The sequence below is a fragment of the Dicentrarchus labrax genome, unplaced genomic scaffold (assembly GCF_905237075.1).
Source record: "Dicentrarchus labrax unplaced genomic scaffold, dlabrax2021, whole genome shotgun sequence".
NCBI classification, from domain to species: Eukaryota; Metazoa; Chordata; class Actinopteri; family Moronidae; genus Dicentrarchus; species Dicentrarchus labrax.
In genome coordinates this window covers 7,485,510-7,509,035 of record NW_026136720.1, presented here as the reverse complement: position 1 = coordinate 7,509,035, position 23,526 = coordinate 7,485,510, and the positions used below count along the sequence as shown (strand labels likewise).

The 23,526-nt window shown below is 41.4% G+C and overlaps 1 protein-coding gene across 2 annotated transcripts; it reads right to left on the bottom strand.

Moving 5' to 3' along the window:
- Nucleotides 1-23: 23 nt before the first annotated feature.
- Nucleotides 24-22,579, bottom strand: si:dkeyp-19e1.3 (USP6 N-terminal-like protein). Of its 2 annotated transcripts, XM_051382309.1 has the most exons (14): nucleotides 22,281-22,577; nucleotides 10,294-10,367; nucleotides 9,631-9,716; nucleotides 9,402-9,441; nucleotides 9,219-9,299; nucleotides 8,753-8,860; nucleotides 8,556-8,665; nucleotides 6,896-6,944; nucleotides 5,159-5,279; nucleotides 4,630-4,724; nucleotides 4,319-4,384; nucleotides 4,001-4,100; nucleotides 3,416-3,568; nucleotides 24-3,299 (listed from the first exon to the last, which is right to left on the bottom strand). In XM_051382309.1, the coding sequence occupies exons 2-14, from the start codon at nucleotides 10,357-10,359 to the stop codon at nucleotides 1,891-1,893; spliced, it is 2,484 nt and encodes an 827-aa protein (XP_051238269.1). In that variant the 5' UTR covers nucleotides 10,360-10,367; nucleotides 22,281-22,577; the 3' UTR covers nucleotides 24-1,890. The 2 variants fall into 2 exon arrangements, with proteins under 2 accessions (XP_051238269.1, XP_051238268.1); XM_051382308.1 differs by having other exon boundaries at nucleotides 8,556-8,860; nucleotides 22,281-22,579.
- Between the last annotated feature and the right edge of the window lie 947 nt (nucleotides 22,580-23,526).

Below are 23,526 nucleotides of genomic sequence, written 5' to 3'. Positions count from 1 at the left end.
GGAAAGAGAAGACAACAGACAACTAAAGGTTTATCTCTTTATAAAACTCAAATAAGTAGTTGCATAAATGTACACAAGCTTTGGTCTGAGCCCCAGCGTCGCTGATGTCAACCAGATCCATAAAAGGAGCAGTGATGTACAATTGGTGGTCAGGTCACATGACTAAACATACTCCAAGTAAGCCAAACAGATTTGCGTGCAGGCCAAAATCCACGTTCTTGGGTAAGAATCGCAGCAGCGAGACCAAAGTCCATGAACAAACTGTAAGACATCTGTTAACATCACTCCTTAAAATAAAAATAGTTTTTTAGCATTAACCTGGAACTCTATTAGGAAACAGCTGAATACTTAAGAGAACTGCAAAACCTGATGTTTAGACATAGTATATAATGTATATGTATATAACTTAATATATAGAACTGAATGAAAGGATAATATAAACATGTTTGACTATTAGGTCCTTGTACAGTATATTATGGCTCAACTTCCATTCCTCAAAAACCTTTGCTCTGATACCACAGTCACTGCAATGGCTCTAAAAGATGGCTGTGCATATTAATAAATGTATCTTTGATTCATTCTCTTCCCAGTCTGAACAGTACAGAACAGTGTAATACGGGGTCTGACCTATGTGTCATCTGACACGTCTAAATGTATAAATGTCCACATTCATAAATAGGAATTATAGATTTATGTCATGGTCAGCACAGTTCTTCCCAAAAACCTCCTTAAAGCAAATTACTATCAATCTGTTAACACTTCTGACCACTAGATGGAGCTATTCTTCATAAAAACTGTGACTGTGAATCTTACTGTGACTCCCTCTGTGCTGGTAATATGTTGAATTCACTAAATCCTCCTGTTAACTCTTCTACTTCCACCTTGTTTAGCCTTGATACATGCATGTATATATACATGGAACAGTACATTGTTGCTGTGAGATCTGTGTCAGGCAAACATATATAACACTGAAACTGACAGCATCTTAACAATATGCAAAACATTTTAAAAAAAGCAGCAAAATACCCAGAGTACCCACTGCTACCTGTCTGGGGGGAAAAATGACCTGGCCGGGCTTCATGTGAATTAAACTAGCTTCGGTATGTACACTAGTGACATATTGCACCATGTCTTCCCTGTTGCTGGTGGTTACAACTTATTTTGAACGTTTGGATGCAAACTGCTTTGGTGCAACCTGGTTTAGTGGTCCACTGTCATCAAGTATTGACCTAAAGATGCAATAAACAAATGGTGTTATATTAACAGTTACTCATTACAGTATGACATACTGTTACATTGTGTGAGCCTGCTCACAGTTTCCCATAAATGCAGTATAAATGTATAGGCTTTAGGTGCTTTAGCAAAGATGACCTTATTCTGCAGCCTCAAAAGCCCTTGTGTTAGAGTCGCTACCCTCAGTGCACTGCGATCAGGTTAAGACACTTTGTTGGAACAAACTGGAGATGAAGCGATGGTGGAACACGTAGCTGGTATTAGATCACCTTATTTCTGTGTACATTTCGCAATACTATCCATCAAATTGAAAACCAGATCTGGTCTCAGACACCAACAAGAGCAGGTGCATTAATACACTCACTTTTTGTGCAGCAAACGGTAACACTGACAGCAGTTTTAAATACAGGTTCGACACAAAGAGTTAACTGCCCTCGCAAAAAAGGTGCAAGTATCACAAATCTGTACATATCAATGTTCGCATACACACACACACACACACACACACACACACACACACGCACACACACAAAACTTTAACACACTAAATAGCTACTGGCCTTTGACCTCTTCGATGGCTTTGAAAACTAATCAAGCATCAAGAAAGTACGGATATATTGGCATAATCAGTAACACCTTGAATGGTTCTTGGAAACTTCAAAAGGTCACTGATTTGGGCAGTTGCTGTCCACCTGGAGGCATCCTGCAAAAGTCTGGGCTGGATCGGACCAGGGGCACTCCTACCGGCGACTGTCCTGAGGGCCTGGAGTGACCTGGGGGAGACCCAGTGTACAAGAGTGGTGCTGGGAAGGCAGAATGGTCCCTGGGGCCCCTAGAGAAAGGCTTAGAGTAGCCGGGTGAGGTGGCTCTGTGTGTGTCTGAGCAGCTGACAGCACTACACTGGAAGGGACTGAGTCTGTCAGCAAAACATGGTGGAGGAGGGTGGATGATGGAGTCCTTCACCCAGCTGTCCTCTCCTTCATATTCTGGCTCCTGAGGCAAACTGGGGAGTGCGCACAGCGAGGGAGGAACGGGAGAAGGTGAAGGAGGGATGAACACAGGAGGTGGAGGCAGAGGGTAGAGAGCTGGGTCATAGTCTTTCTCAATGGTATGTGAAGGCTCGCCGTGAATGCTGGGAATTTCCTCAGGCATGGAGCCCAGCAGCCTCTCCAGATAGGGGTCGTCGTCGTCAGCCTCAGAAAGGTTGTCATACTGAGAGGTGTTGGAGGGCCGTCTGTTTCCAGCAGTCACCGGAACGTAGAGAGAGACTGGGAACTTGGTTGGCTTTGGGGAAGGAAGTCTGGGAGAGGAGGGGGATGGTGTGGTTAAGGTATGGGGATGGGAAGGCTTTGGGGGTAGAGGTTTTTTCTGCGTGAGGTCGAGAGACGTGGGTGGTTTTAGGCATGGTTTTGGTGGTGGCTTCATTTTAGTGACCAGTGGTGAGGCTGAGTGGGGGGAAGGAGAGCGGCGCCGAGTCTCTGGGTCTGTCCCCAGGCAGGGTGATTCGCTACCTGAAGGGCTTTGGTCATTCTGCTCAGGGTAAAAGAGAGGTGGAGGTGGCAGATCTGGAAGGTCCATGATGTCCTCCTCAGTCTGCAGGATAAGAGCATCCAAAGCAGGGGGCTCATAGGGTGGAGGCCAATCCACAGGATTTTCCTGGGTCTCTGGGGCTTCAGGCTGGCTCTCCTGTTTTCCCCCATCTTCAATCTGGTTAACTTCTGGAAGCGACTCCTTCAGATCTCTGTCTAACCCGACCTCAGCACAAGGTTTGTCTACTTTTGGAGGTAACGGAGGGGGTCTAGAAGGCCTTAAAGGAGAAGGTGTTCTTTGTGGGTGGACTACGACTGGGTCAGGTGAAGGCAGAGGAGGTGTTCTCGAGTCCTGGGGCTCTGCGGGTGAAGGGGTCTGGTTCACGGTGATGCTACCTGTTTGCTGTGCCTCTGCACTGGGTTGGCTGTTTGGCTGCAGATTTATTTTGACCTCCAGAGGAGAGTCTGGCTGCAGTGGCAGAAGGAGGACTGGTCTCTCTTGACCCAGAGGTTTCTTTGGCAGCTCCTCTGACTTGGCTAAAAATGGAAATTGAGGATAGGGAATTCATCAATGAAAGGAAAAAAAGATACTTTAGGACCTATCAGACTAAGAGGTGAATGTAGCTGAAAAGAATAAAAGAACACAACTGCACCTGGAGGAGGTTTGTCCAGCTTTTTACTGCGAAGTTCAGACATAGAAGCCTGCAATTGTTCAATCACCACATCATCAGGCAGGAAGAAAGAAACAGCCAGCTGCTCCTGGAGAAACTCCCTCAGCTCCTCTAACTGATGCTTCTGGAGGCGCTCTGATTGGATACACACACAATGCAGACACAAAACAGAGGCAAGTTAACTCCTACAATGAGGTATGCAAATCTATGAGAAAAGGTGAATCCTGAATATAAATAATATTGTTAAAGCTGTTAACACTAAGACACCAAGTAAAGGAGTAGCCCATCAAAAGAGTCGTTTTGCAAGAATTCAACCAATGTGCTGAGGCTATGCTCCTGCAAGCGTCCAATGAAAAGTCAGCTTTTGATTCTTCTCCACAGCAACCGGCCACTTGCATTATGTAAGCCATCCAGTTAGGAAGCAGCCAAGCGAGAGGCAGCGTGAGATGTAATCCACACAGTAACACTCACTGGTAAAGCAGCCCTGACTGGATCTGTGCATGAAGCCGGTTTGACTCATCTAGCATGGCACGGCATGGAAGACAGTATACTCAGCATCATACTCACTCTTGTGTATCTTGAAGGTTGTATAAGCCATGGCATTTAGCACCTTCTCTCCCTCCAATATGTAGATGTCCCATAAACGCAGGGTGAGGGTGAACGGGGTCTGTTATGTAAGACACAGCAGCAGAGAGTCAGTCTGATTAAAAAATAATAAAACAACTGCAGATGTGGTTCTATTCAAAAACAAAAAGGAATGCAATGTGATATATTGATTAATGACAGTTTAAATGCAGAATACATCTGGGATTAGATATAAACAGGGTAGATCTGGAGATGGAGCATTCATGTATCTCATGTTCTTTTGGAAATCCAAATACTCACTCTGTCAATGAAGCACTGCAGAAACCATTTGGTGGTGTAAATCCCCGTTGTCATCTGCTCCTTGTCCTGTGGGGCAAGCATTAATGAGAAATAGTCTCTATGGGAAGTCACTCCTCATAATCTGTTCTCAGTTATAAATCTCACTTTCCAAATAGCTCTAACTCTTGGACCCGCTGTAACATTCTGAGCATGTGGCCTTTTGCAAAATAAATTAATCAAGTGAAATGACCCAAATAAAATTGACTGCAGCCCTTCTAAGCAATCAGTTAGCTCCATGTCTCTTGGAGTCATACAGATGTGCTTTAACTTACCAGGTGTTTCTTCAGCTTTGGCAGCATTTTGGAGAGGATCAGCTCGTGGTGGGCCTGGAAACGCTGCAACTTGGGAAATCCCGGGATGAAGAACCCTGGCGCAGTAAAAAAAAGAATAAATCAGCAGGCCATAAATGGTGTGTGGTAATGGTAGAGAGAGACATAATCATCAAGGGCACTGGGAAAACATGACAAGATGTGTGATCATTTGGTAAAAACTGGTGAAGTTGCTTTCAGTAACACGAAGGCTGTGGTTTTATGTAATAACAAATTCTGTAGACCATGCCTATGTAGCCAAGGTTGTAGAAATAGTATATATGTATGAATATGTGTGTGGAGAGTTGTTGGCCATTTGCAATACATTTCTGAGTGCATATTTTGAGTCAGTCACAAATATGAACAAGCATGTACGGATTGAGTAACAGTTTCACAGCTCGAACATTTGCATGAAAACATTTCTATCCTTTTGAATAAGAACTGTTGTGATATTTGAAATGTCTAAACATTAAATCAGCCTTGTCTGTCTCACCGTGCATGGCATGCTTGCTGTTAGTGAGGAGCTGGGACAGAGCCCAGAAGGCATCTTCCTCATTCAGGTACATGAGCAAGATGGCAGCGATCTGACTCATCCCCTGGCAGTAGCTCACCTCCTGGAGGAACACAGGAGTGACAGGTTCAATTAAACAGAATAATTATGAATTATTCATAATTTAATAGCACACACACACACACACACACACACACACACACACACACACACACACACAGACACACACACACACACACACACACACACACACACACACACACACACAGACACACACACACACACACACACAGACACACACACACAGGCAGGGGGGAAGAGAGCACCTGAATGTCTGATGTGGTCTGAAGGCAGACTGTGGATGTGTGTCTATACAGCACATAAGGAACGACAGACCTACTGTGTATGCAGCTACGATATTATAAACACTTTTACCAAAGGTTGTTCAAATATTTACTGTAGCCCAACATACATTCCCAGTATTGTCATGTCTTCAGCTTGAATTACTTGCAATATGACTCCACGATGATTCAATGATTTACAGTAAACACATCGCCCTTGGCAAGCACAGATACACAAAACCTGACACACACTTGGTATTTGTCCATATTAAGGCTGATTTATTGCACAGCTAGAAAGGGACACTCCAAAGTATCCTTTCAAGGAAATACAGTAAATATAATTTGGATTACACTGAGGTTAAACTACACATTCTCCACATTCTTCTCTACCATCACATAGGCAAAAGGACAAACACACTTTCCGACCCCCCTCCCTCTTTTTTGCTCACTCTCTCCTACTGACCCAGTTTCTTCTGAGCGGTGTGTGAGAAGAGGGGAAAAAGGAAAAAAGGGAACAGCACATGCCCATTTCCTCTGGCTCCAACACCTCTAAAACACAGGAATCGACTACAGAGCCCAATCAGAAAAAACAGACTTGGACTGTGTTTGCATGTGGGAAGATGTAAGATACTGTACACAAGCCTTTGGATTGTGAGATCTATCCCTACCAGACTGTATTGATAGTTATTATTAGTTAATATACACATACTAATCTACATGCATATGTTGAGATACAGGCTATATACACAATGCATTTGCTGCATTTTAGTAAGTATGTGTTGACACAAAGAGTTCCTACTTTGGTATAAAAGCCAAATTTCACCCAACGGAGACAAACGCTGGCTTATGGTGGAGAAAGTATCAATATCTACAACTGCATTGCAAACACATTTTAAAGAAAAGAGTGTGAAGATTACAAATGAATGTTATTAATTAAAATACAAAAGGATGAAACTGACTGGCTTAGGCTGTCATGAGAAATAAATACTTTAGGATAATTTCCGTTAAACACCATGTAGTGTCAAAGGGGAACTTGTTTGAATGGTGTGAGCACTGAGTAAGGAACTGGGTTCACTGGTGGTCTGGACTGTTACACTATGTTGCTGTACATTCAGTCAGAGCCACACTCATAAATAAAAGATCTCACCCAAGGCTCTAAACAAGGAGAACAGATGGGTTTAAAGTGCTTGGTCTGTTCTTTGCTGTATGGAAACTAAGGCACTCAATGGACTTGCAGCTGTTGCGCCACTGATGTCCTTTTTTGCGGCACAGTCAGTGTACACAAGACTTCTTCATATTATGTAACACACACACACACACACACACACAAACACTTATTTAGCTACGCACACATATATACGTACACAAACAAACTTACCGTGTTATAGACGGAGTATGCTGCTAAAACGTGAAACAGTGCCTGCTGCCTATAGAAGGGAACAAAGAAACCAATGGTTAAAATGAGGATGTGGTTTCTTAGCAACAACCAAGCAAGCTGAGACAAGCAGTACTGGACCATTATTGGAGTTTATTAAATGAAAATTCCCCAAGCCCACATGAGTAATGATTTCTCAACCACCTCATCCCTAAATTAAGCCCATCAATCAGCAGAAAGAAAAAAAAAAACACCCAGCTGCCATTTTCTGGGGGAGGCTGACAAACCCCAGCTGGATCATCATCCTGGTAGTGGTTTGTACAATGCTGTGTGTGTGTGTGTGTGTGTGTGTCTGTGTCTGTGTGTGTGTGTGTGTGTGTGTGTGTGTGTGTGTGTGTGTGTGTGTGTGTGTCTGTCTGTGTGTGTCTGGATCTTCAATCCCTCCACCCAGTGGTCCTATACCTGAGCTATCTAGCTTTGCCTTTAAGTATTACAGACGGGTGTGTGAAAGGACTTCTGCAAGCTATTAGTGCTTGAGTGACACTCAGAAATAATATAATTCATGTTTTTAGGGATCAATAAGATACAATCTAAAAGATCTCTGATTAAAGCATGCAACTTTTTTTCAGGGTTGTGTGCCGCATGGCTGATAACATCTGGAGTCTTAATTGTTTCAGACAGTAGACACAAGGCAGCTATTGTGTGTGTGTGCGAGTGGAGCAGGGGTATTAACAAATATAATGTAGAGGATGTCTCCCCTCCAGGCCTCTATAGTAAATACATGCCTTATAGACAGTGACAGAAACAGGAAAGGCGCTTTAAATAGCTGTCAGTGTTTCGGTGTGAGTGGGACAGCTGTTGACTTGCAGGGAAGGAGTGGGCAGCCAAGCAGGATGGAGCGGTGTTTTGGTCTGTTTGGACTCAGTGGCTTTGAATTGGAGGGGAAGTACGATACAAAGAGCAAGAGGAGAGCACTCACTCATACTCTCAGAGAGTTTATCTGACAAGGATGAACTGGTGGCTTTCAGATTTTCAAATACAAATATAATAGTTGTCCCACAATCATGTTCTGAGGCTAATTTAATGGATCTTTAATGTCTCTTTGTTATGTATGTTTTCATGTATTAGCATTAGATTGATGTGTTGTCACAGATGTACACTTGATGTCGCTGCACATTTTTGTATGAATGCCATTTCCTGTGGGGCTTCGTGCAATGACAGGAAGGCTAATAAAACACAGACAAGGAAACTGCCGTTTTGTTTGTGTGTGTGGGTGTGTGTGTAGGGCCTCAAGGTTTAAGGTCACAGCAAGAGACTTAGCGAGGGCAAACCTGAACATGTGAGGTGACCAAAGAAACAAAAGCAAGAACACCATATGAAACAAAAGTGATTTGTTATGAAAGCTACTCAAACTGTGTGACTTATTCTACAGGCTAAAAGGTCAAAGGAGTATTCCTATGATCCATCAGCGGTGTGTTTGCTTAGAAAAATGTTCAAGATAGATAGAAATTACTCATCTTCTACTGTGGCTCATTTGGGTGGCAATTATGTAATAGTTTAAAAGGAATAAAGAGATTATCACACTGCATTAGTAATGTCTATAGATGAATTGAAAAACAAGCGGCCCCACACAGCTTTCTGCTGACTGAAGCAAAGAACTCACTTGACTCCAAAGCGGTCCATGAACATGATGTGGTTCCTGAAGGTTCTGTTGACGTCCAAGTCTATCTGTTTGATCTCTGTGGAGTAGCTAAAAGCCTGCTGCTTCATTTTCTGGAGAATAAAAAAAAAAACAAATGAATTGGCCTGTTCACAGTAGCCACATTTTAGGGTAATTGTCATCACTTTTAAGATTGATACCTCATATTTTCCAGTGTTTTCTTGTTTGACTTTCTCTATGTCCAGAAGCAAGGCCCAGGCCTGGCCTCTCAGTTGCAGAGGGATGCCTTTATACACACGCTTCACCAACTGAAACGCATGACATACAAACAGACGTGAATAGGGACTCTCTAAACATAAAAAAGGCAGTCTTCACCACAGCAACCAGAGGAAATAGCCAGAGGGTCACATAGAAATGTTGCTTTATATGAAGAAGCCTGGTTAACTGTCTTGACTGACAAGGACTCATCACACGCACTTATGTACTTGATTTAACCGTCTAGACTGGAGAAGAGGGAGTAATAAAGGAATAAGCTGTGGTTAAAAGGGGAATGGAAAACACATTATTAACATAAACGGAAACACTACATCACATAGTTGAGTAGAAAAAGGGAAGCGAGGGCTAAATTAAGACAGCATGTTTGTGAGTGCATCCATAGTTACACACCTTTTCACTGTTTCTATACTTGTCCCAGTTCTTCACCATCTTAAGCCATTTCTCCACTCGCTCTATCTCCTGCTGCTTTTGCTGGGGAGCGGAGAGATGGACATACATGTGGTCATACATATGTTAAGGGGTGTAAATATATGATATGCAAGGTCAACCTCTGGACTTGCTTAAAGTTAATACCTTCTCTTCAAGCGCACTGGGTGTCGGCAGCTCTTCCTCACTGGAGCAGAAATGAAGAAATACACAGTGTGTATGAGAAATAGGGACATTCAGAAGATAACCTAATATGTTTAGCAAAAATATAAGACTTCATCATAATGTGAGAAAGATGAAAGAGAAGAAGTGGGGAAGAACCTAGAATTTAAAATACTACAAGGAAGCAGTCAAAGCTTAAAGTTGGGTAACTTACTGCAGGAAGCCGAAGCGGTCAGTGACCTTATAGATGCTGTAGTCAGCATCCTCCCATGGGTCAATGTTGACCCCATCCTGCCTGCCCTGAAACACCCACATACCGAAAACCCTTTTTAGAAAATATTGTATGCAATATGTATGCCATTAAAATTACACTACCAACAAAAATGTTCTGTCCTCTAATTGTGGTTCACTTGTTTTCCTGTTTTTAATGGGTCACTAAAGTGTTTTAACCCTAATTAGTGAAATACACATGTAGCATTCACAGTCACTGTCATTAATTGATCCTTCCTAGTAATCCAACTTTCACTGTCTACTAACAAATCTATTCTGAGCTCACACATTGCAGGCACCACTCGGGGCCTCTCTATACAAGATCAACATCAACTCCCCTGTTTTGATGTGTTAGATATACCCTGATTGTCTTTCTCTGAAGGAACTAATATGTTCCAAAGGATCATGATTTTACATTTAAGGCTGGACATGAATTGCAGTACACGGTCTGTGCCTATTTTTTAAAAACAACAACAACAACAATAATAATATCATCATCGGAGGGGACCGTAAACATGATAATTTGTAAATTTTAATTTTAATTATCTTTATGTTTATCATAAAAGTCCTGAGTATTGTCAGAGTTAGGTGGAGGTATTCCACTTACCTTGTCATATTTAGCAAGTATTTCAGCACGTTCCTCTGCTATCAATGTGTCTATGTCCTTCTTCATGTCCAAATCTGGAAGGAAGCAGACAAAAAAAATCTGTAAACATTTTATACACCCCAAAAATGATCAAAAGATTAATCGAAAACTAAAATAATGGTTGGCAACAGGCCTACATGAAGCATCATAAAAAGATGCTAATGCTGTGTACCACAGTGTGATAAGGCCAACAACTCATCACTTATTGTTCTTTAAAAATAGACTTTGCAAGCAGCAAGCTGGAGACTAGAAGAGCAGTATGGTAAAGACACAAACCACAAGGCCATCAGCAACTTCCTATGTGCCCAGAGCTTCAGCTGACAAAACGGTCCATTAATGTTCACAGATTCTCAGTGTGAAGTTAAAATTAACAGTACACTGAAAATGACTGAAATGTTATATTTAGAAATGCATTTCTGGGGACTGTGTACTGCCCTTTAAAAGCAGTGGTTTGCAAAATACCCAAACAAAAAAGTTAATTCATTTCATATCGTTGTTTCAAAAAGCATACACAAAAGGAAAACATAGAACGTGAAAGCTTTTGTTCTGATTTTAGACCTGATCTTGTAGCGGATATGTTACATCTGGATGTTTAGGGCTTTTAAAAACTATATTCCTCACCTCCAATTAATTTGTCCAAAAAGGGCAGCTCAGGTCAGACTGCGAGTGGATCAGAACGGTTCAGACTGAACCTCTAAACCTCTCACAATATCAAATAATCTGTGCAGTGAAATTGTTCCAAGGAAGCTTGCCCTCCTTGATTTTTTGGAATGCAGTACTGGGTAGAACAACCCAATAATCCTCTGGTGTATCTCCAGATTCAGACAGCTTTACTACGCAATGATCAACATTCAGTTTTAAGTTAAAAAGAAGAAAAAAGAAAAAGGACATAAAGAAAAAAATCACGTGTATTTCAGTCTGTTTGTCAAATTCAAGGCTATTTGAGGGTTAATCACAAGCAGACAGTCAGAGTAGGCCAGTGGGTCACAAAGCCATTGTTGAAGTGTGACACACAGTGACAGTCATGGGACTTTATGTCTCTAGCATATGTGTGTGTGTGTGTGTGTGTGTGTGTGTGTGTGTGTGTGTGTGTGTGTGTGTGTGTGTGTGTGTGTGTGTGGTGCGTACATGTATGTAGTCATCCGTGTCTCTGCCTGTGTGCACCACCAGAACCAGAACTCCAAAGCTCCTCGAGTCTCACCCCGTTCCTTTCTCTCACAGTATAACCTCTACCTAACCCCGGTGTGCCCCTCTAATTCCTGCCTCTAGCCTTCCCTGGTCTGATGAGGTCTGGCAGCAGGCTCAGCTGTTAAGCAGTTGTCAGGGTTGAATAATCGCCCAAGAGAGAACAGGCTCACCGCTCGTTTGCTAGGTCAGCATCTCGGAGTGATGTGTGGGTATGAGGAATATGCCAGCTATTCCTAGCAGGCACAGTGGATGATGGGAGATAAAAGGAGTGGATACGAAAACCCAGGGCAGTCGTACCCTTTGAATGTACCGTAGGCAATTAGCTACTATCTGGTGTTCATTTTAAGCAACAAGTTAGACAACAAAGCCTTTGTTGTGCTGCAACCTGAAACACTGTCATGGGTTAGATGCCCAAACAAACAAACAACAAACAAATTACAATTTCAAATGAAAGTTAACGTCTTTGAAGGTATTTTAGTGTTCCTTTAACAGAGATATAAATGGCTTAGATTTGTATGGTGAGCTGCAGGCTCTAAAAAAAAAAAAAAAAATTTTCAATTATGACAGCCTAAAACCAACAAGACAGGCGAGCCTATTGCAATAGAAGCCGTGCACTGAGGAATACTTTCCCTGATGCCTGCCAACATGTGTAGCCAGCTGAGGCATGCCTTGCCACAACAGGTGTGAAAAGCACCTGCCACCTCACACAAAACCCCTTTAACTTTTCCCCCTACAGACTCACGCTTTGTGCTGACTAGGACACGTTCGACTCAAAACCTTGTGACATTACCCCAGCATAATTTACAACTTTATTCCAGGGCAGTGGGCACACTGACAGACACGTTAAGGGGGTAGGATAAAGGGCATCAAATTCCAAGATGCAGTTTGTTTGTGGGTATATATTTGCTAAAGAAATCATCATGTTTTTGTTCAGATGTGATAGCTCTTTCCACATACTTTTACATACAACATTTGCTGCCTTAGGTAGTTTAACTATTACAGGTGAAAATTTAATTTTATTAGTGCTGTCAGTTTAACGCGTTATTAACGGCATTAACGCAGACCTATTTTAATGGCGTCAATTCTTTTATCGCGAGATTAGCGCCTAGCACACTTTGTAGTTTTTTCACATGCTGTTGCAACAACTAGTAACGTTAGAAAAACTACAACACCACATCGGATCTAGCTGGACCGGAAACAAAACAACAGGCACGCCGCACACACTTGTTTAAGAGTAGTAGACGTTATGTTTTGAGTGGATGGCGAGCGCGAGATGCCAAAATGGATGGATTCCTTGTTGTCTGAAAATGTCAACAGGCTTGTCTGTTTGAGTAACTGGCTCAAAGCAAATAAGTAGTAAGCTTACCTTTTATTGGTAACCGTTACTGTTCATTCTTTCTGAAATAAGAGGCTGGGTTGTTGAGCCTCTCGTGAATAAAGAGCAGCAGCCTGACTGCTATGTTCAAAGCAAACTTGAGAATAGTATTAAGCCATGGTTTAACTGCACTATTGGCTGAGTCCTAGGTTACCTTACATGTGCACTTTGTAATTTTATTTTGTATCGCCCTGTTTTGATCCCTTAGAAAGGGCTGTTGAAGGGGCTGTTTGTGTGACAAGTATTTCACCCTTTTATTGATGGACAGTGTTACATTGTGTGAGAGATTATTTGCTCCAAGTGAGAATGTAGTATATACCAATGTTGTTTTCAATAAAAACAACAAACAAAGCAAGCCAATCCACTTTTCCATGTTGATAAGAGCATTAAAATGAGAAAAAATAATGGGACAAAAAGAAATCAAGGGACATTCAGAATAGATAAAAATGTGCAATTAACTTTGACATTATAGTGATTAATCGCGATTAAATATTTCAATCGTTTGACAGCACTAAATTTTATACAAAGGTGTGAGAAAAAAAGAGATAAGGAGAATGCTAAGGATGGTATGCAAGTGAGAGAACAAGAGGCCTCATTTATTATTATTGTTATTATTATTTACTCAATCCTGAGAAAGTCCCCCCTAAGCAACCATATACACCTGATCTTAAAAAACCCCCAGCATCCAGTCTTGTCCATCAAAACAACAGCTGAGTCTGTTGTCTAACAGGTGGTCAGTGAAACCAGGCCACTGAACAAATGGCCTCTGCTGTTCTCTTCATTCCTTTTCACAATTTCCCTTTTCTCGCCTACCTCAGGTCAAACTATTTCAGGTGTTTGGAGGCATAAGCATATTTCTCTGAACAGCTGAGTCAGCTGTCTGAGAGGTGGAGCCATTAAAATACCTCTAACCTTGCTTACTGTACATCATAGTATCAGAGGAAAAAGCCTTATATGCAGGCTACATTGAACAAACTAGGGTGATAAGGTTTAAAGGGTGGGGTGGATGCGTGGTTTAACACACTAACACGTGGTTGTAAGCAGATATAATGGTATCATATCCATATATTAAAATCACTATCAACTTGAAACTGGGGTAAAAGGTTTGTTGTGCTTCATCTTTAGGTCCCTGCTGCTTACTTCCTGTGTTGAGTCTCCAGACTGCTGATAGTATTGTGTTGGGGTCAGGAAGAAAAGGAAACCAGTAACTGCCACTCCTTCAACAACAGGTTCAATGAGAACTGCAAAGAGTGTGACAACAAAATCCTCTAACCAAGGAAAACCCTTTTACTGACAAAGCTTATCCAGACTTGGTGTTTGTAGTCAGCAGGAAAAACATGAGTAATATCACTAGGTGGTCAGTTCACATTAACACTACTGGTATTTTGGTTGTGAGTCACCAACAGTGTTGGCTCCTTGGCACTCTTTGTCAAAAGCATTACATCTTGCTGTTGGTCCGCTGAACTGCTCTTTTTAAGTGGTGAGAAAGGTGGGGATGTGGTGGGGATCAGGGTGTCAGATTGAAACAGATTTAAGCTGGAGATAAAAAGTGAGTAAGCAGCAGAGAAGGTCACTGAGTAGGAGAGAGGTCATGTACAGCACAGTTAAACATCACACCTGGGGGACCTGGGAGTAGGTATTCAAATCTTTACAAATGTCTCAGAATGTGGGCATAGTGAGACAGAGGTGGTGAAAAGGTGGTAGGTGGGCCGGTATAGACAGAGAGACAGATCTGCATATAGCTAAAGGCACTGACTACATGCAGTGGAAAAACACTTCCCTGCATGGCTAAATTTTGATAACCTAGCTGCTTACAGGATACAAGATTTTCAGCTAGGTGACATCATTTCCTGTTATGACATAGCGCTCTAAATCTAATTCTCAGTGCACTGTTGTAGTGCAGCTTGCAAAGCATTGACAATCCCATCCAGCTAATAACGTGGTTGTAAGTAGAGGACTATCAGTCAAAACATCTTTTTACTGATTTATCACTAAAATTTCCCCATCTCTAAATGTCTCGCATCTCAACACTGTGTTCAGCCCAACATTATTTGTTAACTTTTTACCACATTTCACAGGCAGGATAAACCACAAGTACTCTTTTCCTTACTTTTCTACTTTTCCTTGATCCATAAACATCTCTCTGTTGGCTTATAATCAATCTCAATCTGAGCAGAAGTCAGATGTCAGATTTAAGGATTATACAGGACCAAAGCCAGAATGACAGCCTGAGATTAGAAGGAGTCTGGCAGAAGTCAACTAACGATAGCCTTCGGAGGGCAGCAAGCTCCACTAGACTGATAGTTTGGGTTAGGTAAGGGGTGTGTATTCACCGTATTTGTGCATCAGTGGGCACACATCCTGAACTGAAGTGAAACTACATCAGGGTGTGGAACGACAGAAAGAAGTTGAGTTACTGGGTTGGAGACTCACTTCCACCGTTTCAATCTACTTACAGATGTTGCATTGAACCCCGATGGGACAGATTTATCAAATTCCCAGATCAAATTTTTAACAGAGCATCTTCTGACTGGCTGGCACTCAAGCCCTCTCCCCAAACCGTTGATGGCGTGACGAAGGAGAAGACGACAGATGTTCCGCTCTCTTCACTCTGAATGATTAGTCAATGCTTCGTGGTCAGCCAAAGGACGATCTGGCTCCGAGATCAGACGTGTACTCATCTGACCTGGTTAACCTCAGTGCATACGCTCATACCGTGCCTCTCCTATCATATCATCATTTATTTAATCACGATCATCTGTCTTGCACATTATCTTATGGTCTGAAATAACCACCCACCTAAGTACCAAAGAAATATAAGAAAATGCCAGCTTATTTTGATAAGTCATAAATGCCCCAACCAACCAACAGGAAACATTATCACATGCCCCTCATTCGTGTGGTTGACATGCCTACTTCTCATGACATCTATGTTTTTAAATATGACTGCACAGTGCTATAGTGTCTATACAAGATCTTCTAAAGATATCACATACACATTAAATATACTACTTCTATAACTGTGGTGGTTTGGTACATCTTTTGACAAGGTGACCTATGATATGTGAACAAGTAAAAGGTAATTTCAGTAATTACTGCAGTCATTACTAATACAACTCGCAGCAATGGACTTCAAAGAATGACTTGTAATGCCGTCTATGTTATTATCCCCGTAGTTACATTAGCTTAATGCCGTAGGCTCATGATGATTGTGGAGAACATGCATATCATTCCAGTTCAGAAAAGGAAGGAGGCTAACAAGCGACCACATGGCTCTAATTTCCACATGAAGAAGTCTGAAGTCCCAGATGGCTTCAGAGCCCCAGTTTTAATGGGTGTCAGACACACAGTGTGTGCATGTACGTGAGCATGCACATGTCCAAAAGAAACAAAAACTAGCTGAGAGAGAGAAATCACTTAAGAGGTGACTTCTCTATTTTGAGCAGGGACAAGGTAGCTGTGAGTGATAAATCAAAAATGCTTTACTTTCTTGGTGTTTCACTGTATAGAAGGCCAGGAGTCTTAATGATAAAGTAGCTCCGGAGCTGTCCCAGGTTCACAGACAATATAATATCACTAAGTCACCCCAGAGGGAATCTAAGCAGGCTGGTACGAGATGTTCAACAGCTGTCTCTTTCTTTAAATGAAGGTATGGAGTCCAGATGGAACAGTAAAGCTCAAACTGGAAAACTGTAGGCTCTAGTGTAAGCCAGAGAGTGATTTAAGTAGGAGTGCATATTACACAATGATGAGTAACTGGTATAAAAAGCCAGCTGTGCTGCTAGGTTCATCCTGTTTGTGATGACCAATATTGTTGAACGATATACCCTGAGACTTCCTTCAAATATACAACATGAATGCAATGTGATGGTGCATGGACAATAGCCAATTGTTTACCCTTACCCCAGTGATTCCTCTGGATTTTTGTACATAGTGGCAGTTCACTCACAGCAACTCAGTGTACTAACCAAATCTACTGTCGACTGGGTTGAAGCGACCACAGAGACCACATAAACTAGGAAATCGACTTAAGAACAGGGAGAAGAACGATACCAAATTAGGCCAATGAGAGAAAACTGCTGGGAAGCCTTGATGGTAAAGTCTCCCTAACAAGAGATTTCTTGTCTTTCTTGCTGTCTGAGCCTCTCTTTCCTCCATCTCCCTTCCTTTGTACGGCTGAAGTGTTTATGCATAGAAAATACCGACACAGAGACTGTGTGACCCGAGGGCGAAACATCCAGAGCACAGGGACTGGGGAAAAGCACAAGGCTCAGAATAGCTTGTTGTCCCCAAGGGGCTTTTCTGTCCTGCTCCGCTCTGTATTACCACTGTCACTCTGCCTTATCGTTTTTTTTCCCAAAGCTGAGCACACAGAACACAGATTCACCAACAACACTCACCGTTTCAAACTAACTAACTAACTAACATTTTCCCCAGCTTAACAAAGGAAATAACAACTTGCAGTCTGATGAAAGGGGCTCTCTGTCACCTCACCCTGCATCTGACCCAGCCTGGGAACCATCTCTGGTCCTTGCTGCAGCCTCCCCTATTACCTGGGGGGAGGGGGAGTGTCTAAATATAACAATGTCCACATAAAGTTTCAGATGCTGAAGTAGCGGGCCAGCCAAAGAGGCCTGGTTTCCCAGAGTGGCACTTTTTTCGAGGGGTGGTATGAAGAGGACAAGAATGTCAAGGGAACAGTATTCATAAACACAAAACCACAGGACCCAGAAAGCCACATTCTCATAAATGGATCTTCTTCCTAGCAAGGATGAACCCACACCACTAGCAGTAAAGGCCGGAGGAAAACTCTCATCCACAGTTTGTGACGAGTGCTATTACATTATAAAAGCTTTGTAAACTCATTTGAATATGAAGTTGAACGATCAATAATGCATGGTTAAGAAATGCACAAGGGAAATTCACAATACAAACGTTTAGGGAAGTTATGCAACCTCTTGCTGACTGTAACATTACTTCGAATTTCCATCTTGTATCTAAGCATTCTTACTTACATCATTAAAAACTCCACAAACATCCATCACTGCACCAAGATCAGGCAAAGTCATCAATAAGCTCAAGACAACATGAGCTCTGATAGTCACTAGGTATTTTTACATGAAGCCTAATATTTAGATTATAATCGGTTTTAAAAGCCCAAACAGAATAAAAATACTCGATAAAAAAACCTCAATCAGAATAAAAAAACATGATCAATCGGTTTAGTTTACACCTTTTCATAAACTGATCAAACGGAAAATTGTACCATGTAAATTTAACCTAATTACTTTATGTTTGTGTTGTTTCTGCACATGAAAAGTTTATTTTTGAAACAAAAAAAAGAAATGTAAAAAGCAGGGATAGACTGAAGTGTTGAAAAAATTAAAAACAGCTGGAAAACTTTGAAGACCGCCACTCACAGGGCTAAATCCTAAAACAACAAAAGTGGATGCGAACCCACCTTTCAGCTTCACGAAAGCATGGACAAATTCATCCCTTTTGTGTCACACAGCTATTCCAATTAAATGCATCGGTGCATCTAAACACCAGAACGTGTTAGACCACATAACATGTAAACGGTTGACTCTTCAATCTGAATTGTTTCAATCAGAATGGAAAAAGGTGTAACTGCAGCTACTGTCTGTGTACTACTACAAACATACACACAACACTGGTTTTTATAAAGCCACACTGATTAAATAGAAATGATGCTATGCTTCAATGATAACCACACCACTGGTGATTTGGTTATCATAGTTTTCATGTTCAAATTATACTTACGAGCACAGAAACAGAGGATTACGGTACGGGGGAGCAGCCTTACACAGGAGGGAGACTGTAATTTAACCATGGTTCAACAACAGAGAGAGGTTAAGTATTTTGGAAAAAAAAACAAATGTGAAGTGGCATCTAAAAAAGACACAAACTAGAGACAATAATAGACGGGAAATTCCAAGATAGGCCAATTTAGCCTTTATACAAATGCCAAAAGACAAACAACTATTTGGGCTATTATCCCATAGAGCTATCACTCATCTCCTCAGTGGTGTAGCTATTTTCAGGCTGAGTGACAATCTACAATCTCAACAGGAGTAGTGTGACCTCAATTTCACTAACGACAGGGTGTGGGGAATAGGTTTTGGCTAATTTATAGACAAACTCCTCTCATGCAAATTTCACACTGGTTTCTGGCAGAGGCTCACTCTACAGTCCAAATGTAATGGTGGATAACACATGGTGCAGTATCATAATTATCACTTTGAGTAGCAAGTCAGGCTGCAACTAACGGATTATTTTTAATATCAACCATCTGTCGTTTAATCTATTTATTTAATAATGTTTTAGAAAAGTGATAAATGCTCATGGAGATTTCCCAGATCACAAGGGGACGTCTTCAAATTGTATGTTTTGTCTGACCAACAATCCAAACCAAGGAAATGTTGTTTAACAAAATTAACGTTTGTAGTCCCTTCATGCACATTACATTCATAGAATAAAATATGAAATAAAATAAACCAATACATACATACATAATTATACACCCAGGAAATAATTCTGCAGTCCATTTTTTTAAACATATGTGTCTAGATCATGATGATAATATGGTTTTTATCTTCACATAAAAAGAAACAGTGTCCATTCACTTTGACTGCGTTTGAGCTCGCTACTCAATTTACAATGATATATAAAAGAGAAAAGCATTTTCTTCATTTTATACTATTAAGGTAGCCACAACCATCATTGTGGAGTCTGCATGTTGTGTCTGCACGGTTTTTCGACCGCACACACACACACAAACAAACAAAAAAAAAAAAACACACACACACACACACACACACACACACACACACACACACACACACAGGTTTGTCAAACTGGGAACTCAAAATAGCACTTAGGTGTGACTGTAAGTGTGACCGTAGCTCTGTAATTAACTGACAGCCTGTTCAAGGTATACGGCTGCCTATCCCCTAGTGTGTGCTGAGATACGCTGCAGGACCTTGTGACCCTGACGAAAATAATCAGGCATATATGCACATAGGCTGTATTTCCAAGACATCTGAAAAGACAACAGTAAACTCTTAAAAAGACATTTTACACAGCAGGGTTGGCAAAAGGCTTCACTATCTGGTGTGTTTTGTGACACTGGTGCGTTTGTATGCCTTTGACATCTATCATAAAGCCGCCATTCAGCCTGACAAAAAGGCTATTGATGCCCCTTCACTGAAATAATATTATCACAAAAGAATACAATGAAGGCTGCTGACTGAAGGGAGTTGTGAGAGAACCCGTAGATGGACATTACATTTGGTGAGTGACACACTGAGATATAGTGATAATAAAACTATGAATTGAATTCAAATATATTTTTTTGGTTAACCAAACTATACCTTAAATTATTATTTGCTGCTTTCATCCAGGAAATAAATATTACGCCAAAGCCTTCTGATACCCAAAAGTGAGATATGTGGTGATTTACAGAAGAAAAATATGTTGACTTTATCATCAACTCTCAGAGAAGGAACGAAAAAGGCTAATGCTGCTGACTGAGGCCCATTCACGGGCATAAAAACAAAATAAGGGCTCACATGCTCTGCCTCACACGTGGCTCATATCCTGTTGGCATCAGAGAGGGCAGTCAGAGCATTGTTCAAGAGCACATTCAATGCCTGACTAAAGGCTTTCAACAAATAAAAGTTCAGTTTGCATCCATTTCTTAAAGTTAAAGTTCTTCCTTGATTTGGCGATGAAGAAAATTACAAAGAATGTTGTTATATATACACACTGATCCATAAAGCAAGGGGGGCAGGTCTTGTATATCAGACCACCATTTTTGAAATGTCCAAGTTGCAAATGGGCATCACAGTAAAATTGGTCAACTCATTGGGACCTGATCTGAAAATGTGTAAAAAACTCAAACCGTTTGACACCAGCAGGAACGCAGAGAAGAGAGAGGGTCACAATGAAGGAGAAACATATGCTGGGCCTTCACACGCTACTCATCACATACAAGTACAGCATCAGTGCTGTCACCTTTCCATTGTGGGGCTTCCTCGTCAAACCACAAGCACTGTGTCACCCAAAATGTGACACGCACGAAAGGCTGAACATAGCAACAATAAAAAAAAATACAAAACGCTCCATGCTATAGGTTTTGTGGTTGCGTGCATGCACAGCTAAGTAAAATAAATAACTAATTGTAATAAAAGCCTCTAAGACGACAGAGTCTGTGGACTGTAGATTTTGTACTGATCCTGTGTATCCATATGAGCACAAGCACGCACCAACTTCATTCACAAAAACATTATCTGACTCCTTCTTCCTCCACAAACAACGCTGTACACCAATTATAAATATTTGTGCATATTTGAAACGTGCGTTGATGGCAAGAGTCAATATGCACTGACCAGTAAACGACATGCACATCTGCAACAAAAAACACAGCGAGGGGAGCAAATGACAGTAAAACAATGACCACCAGACATCTGGCAGAGGATGAGAGCTAAATCCTGCTGGAGATCTTACACTGGGACTGTCTGAAACCTCCCCCACTCCATACATGAACCAGTGAGACACCCAGTTAACCTTCCAAAGGGGACCACGCATGGCATGACATTACATACAGACCAGTGACTGGCCTACTTCTGGACGCTGGAGCATCTGTGGTCTGTACATTGTGCTTGTGTAGGGTGAAATCCTCCAAATGACAAGGACTACGTCTGCATTTAGAATTAAATTACATAGTCATTTTATATGGACCAGAATCACAGTTCCTGATTGTGACACTCATACTGTATACATTAATTTAAAAAAACGAAACTGAAAAAATTAGGATTGGCTCCATACGCAGACAACCAAACAGGAAATAGATACTGATTGTTGGGGAGTGGATAATCAAAATATTAGGGACCCCACTATTGGCACACATCTCGACATCCTAGCTAAAAGGGGTTCACACGCTGTATTTAAAGTGCTGGAAAACCCGTGAAGAGTGATGCAAATTCAGAAATCCCCCTTTAGAGAAGCGCTCATTCACCGACCTTACCACAGACCATCCATCTACTTCTTACAGCAATAAGGTATCTCTTCCCAGAAGAAGAGCCAGCATTCATTTAATAAAAAATAAAAAACACCAAGAGCACACAAAGCTGTAAACTCACGAGTAGAATGAGTTATATATAACGTTAGCTTCCTTTACTGGTTTATAGAAGATAAAGCAAGTTGTAAAAAACAACAACAACAACAACAAAAGGACCAGATAAAGAGACGCATTTAGTGTCCACCTAACAAACAAACTCTAATAACTGTAAAGTGAGTGAACCCGTAAACAAGCATGGTAACAGAGGCTAGCGCTCAGTAGCAGCAACCCGTCGTAGCTGCTTACCTTTCGGGGAGACTTCCCGTCCTCTACTGCGCTGTACCTACGAGTAGAAACAAAATCCACTATTCTCATTCTCTCCACCTCGCTCGTCCAGGGGGAGCCTTCACTGCCCGAAAAACAAACCCCGCTGTCACCGTGTCGAAGCGCTCGTCGTCCCCCTCTTTTTTTTTTTTTTTTTTTTTTTTTGACTAGCTTCGCTTTTAAAAAAAAAAAAAAAAAAAAAAATCGATGCTGCTCAGACTCACTCACTCTCTCGAGCCCAGCTTCCACATGCCGCGCGAGCTGTCTGCAGCTGTCTGGCAGGCGGGCGCACCAGTGACAGTGCGGCGCACGCGCACGCGCACGAGCAGCGGCGGCGGGAGGCGACGTCTTTTAACGCGAAGACGTCGAGTTTGCGCACGAACTCACTTAAAAAGACGGTAAGCCCTTTTATTTACCGTGTTTTTATTGTTTTTTTTATTCATTTATTAAACAAATACGATAGTTAAATTAAAGTGATAAGGTGCAGAAGCTTGCTTGCAACTAACCTGATGAGTTAACGTTGGTTAAATGGTTAGCTAGCTCGGAGCTTTTGATACATTTATGTCATTTAAGTTGGTTATTTTAGTAGAGAGTGTGGAGTTGCATGAAAAAGTAGTCGGGTGAATAAAGTCTTTGACAAAGTTTGTCATCTTGCGCCCTCTGTTGGATAAGCAGTGGGCATACAGGCGATGCTGGGATTTTGCAGCGTGTTTTATGTCACCTAATGTAAGATCTAAGATAGGTTTAACCTGTGAAGTCTTAGAATAAAGCAAGGTGTACTTCATCACAAGGTATGGCATAAACCAAAACAAGTGGGCATAAAAGTATCCAGTGTTTCACGAGCAAAAATAAAAAAAATAATGATAATTTTGTGTAACAGAAATACATCATTAATAATAACATATTAATCTCTGGATCCCTTCAAAGAGGGAACCACTAGGACAAAGAGAGACAAGTGCAATAATGACACAACATTAGCTTATGTTTTTTAGCAATGTTATGCTGTGGTAATCATGGGAAAGTCAAAAGACACTTGACATTTGTTCCAGGTTCAGGAGTAAAAAAAACAACAACAAAGGCACATCTTCAGGGCCAGATACCCGTGGCACTGGGGGTAAAAATGTCAGGGATGCTTAACATAGACTCTTTTATTTTCTGTTAATGGCTAAACAATTATCATCGGATATTATTATTTTGTGATATCTTAAGTATAATATGAAAATGTGCC

What these genes read in the sequence shown, in the direction of transcription:
- si:dkeyp-19e1.3 (XM_051382308.1), bottom strand. Translation starts at nt 10,359, where the DNA reads ATGAAGAAGGACATAGACACATTGATAGCAGAGGAACGTGCTGAAATA. An exon ending in ATGGACCGCTTTGGAGTCAA is followed by an intron (nt 6,945 to 8,555) that starts GTGAGTTCTTTG and finishes TCCCTTCTATAG; the next exon opens with GCAGCAGGCACTGTTTCACG. An exon ending in TGCAGTGCTTCATTGACAGA is followed by an intron (nt 4,101 to 4,318) that starts GTGAGTATTTGG and finishes CTTACATAACAG; the next exon opens with ACCCCGTTCACCCTCACCCT.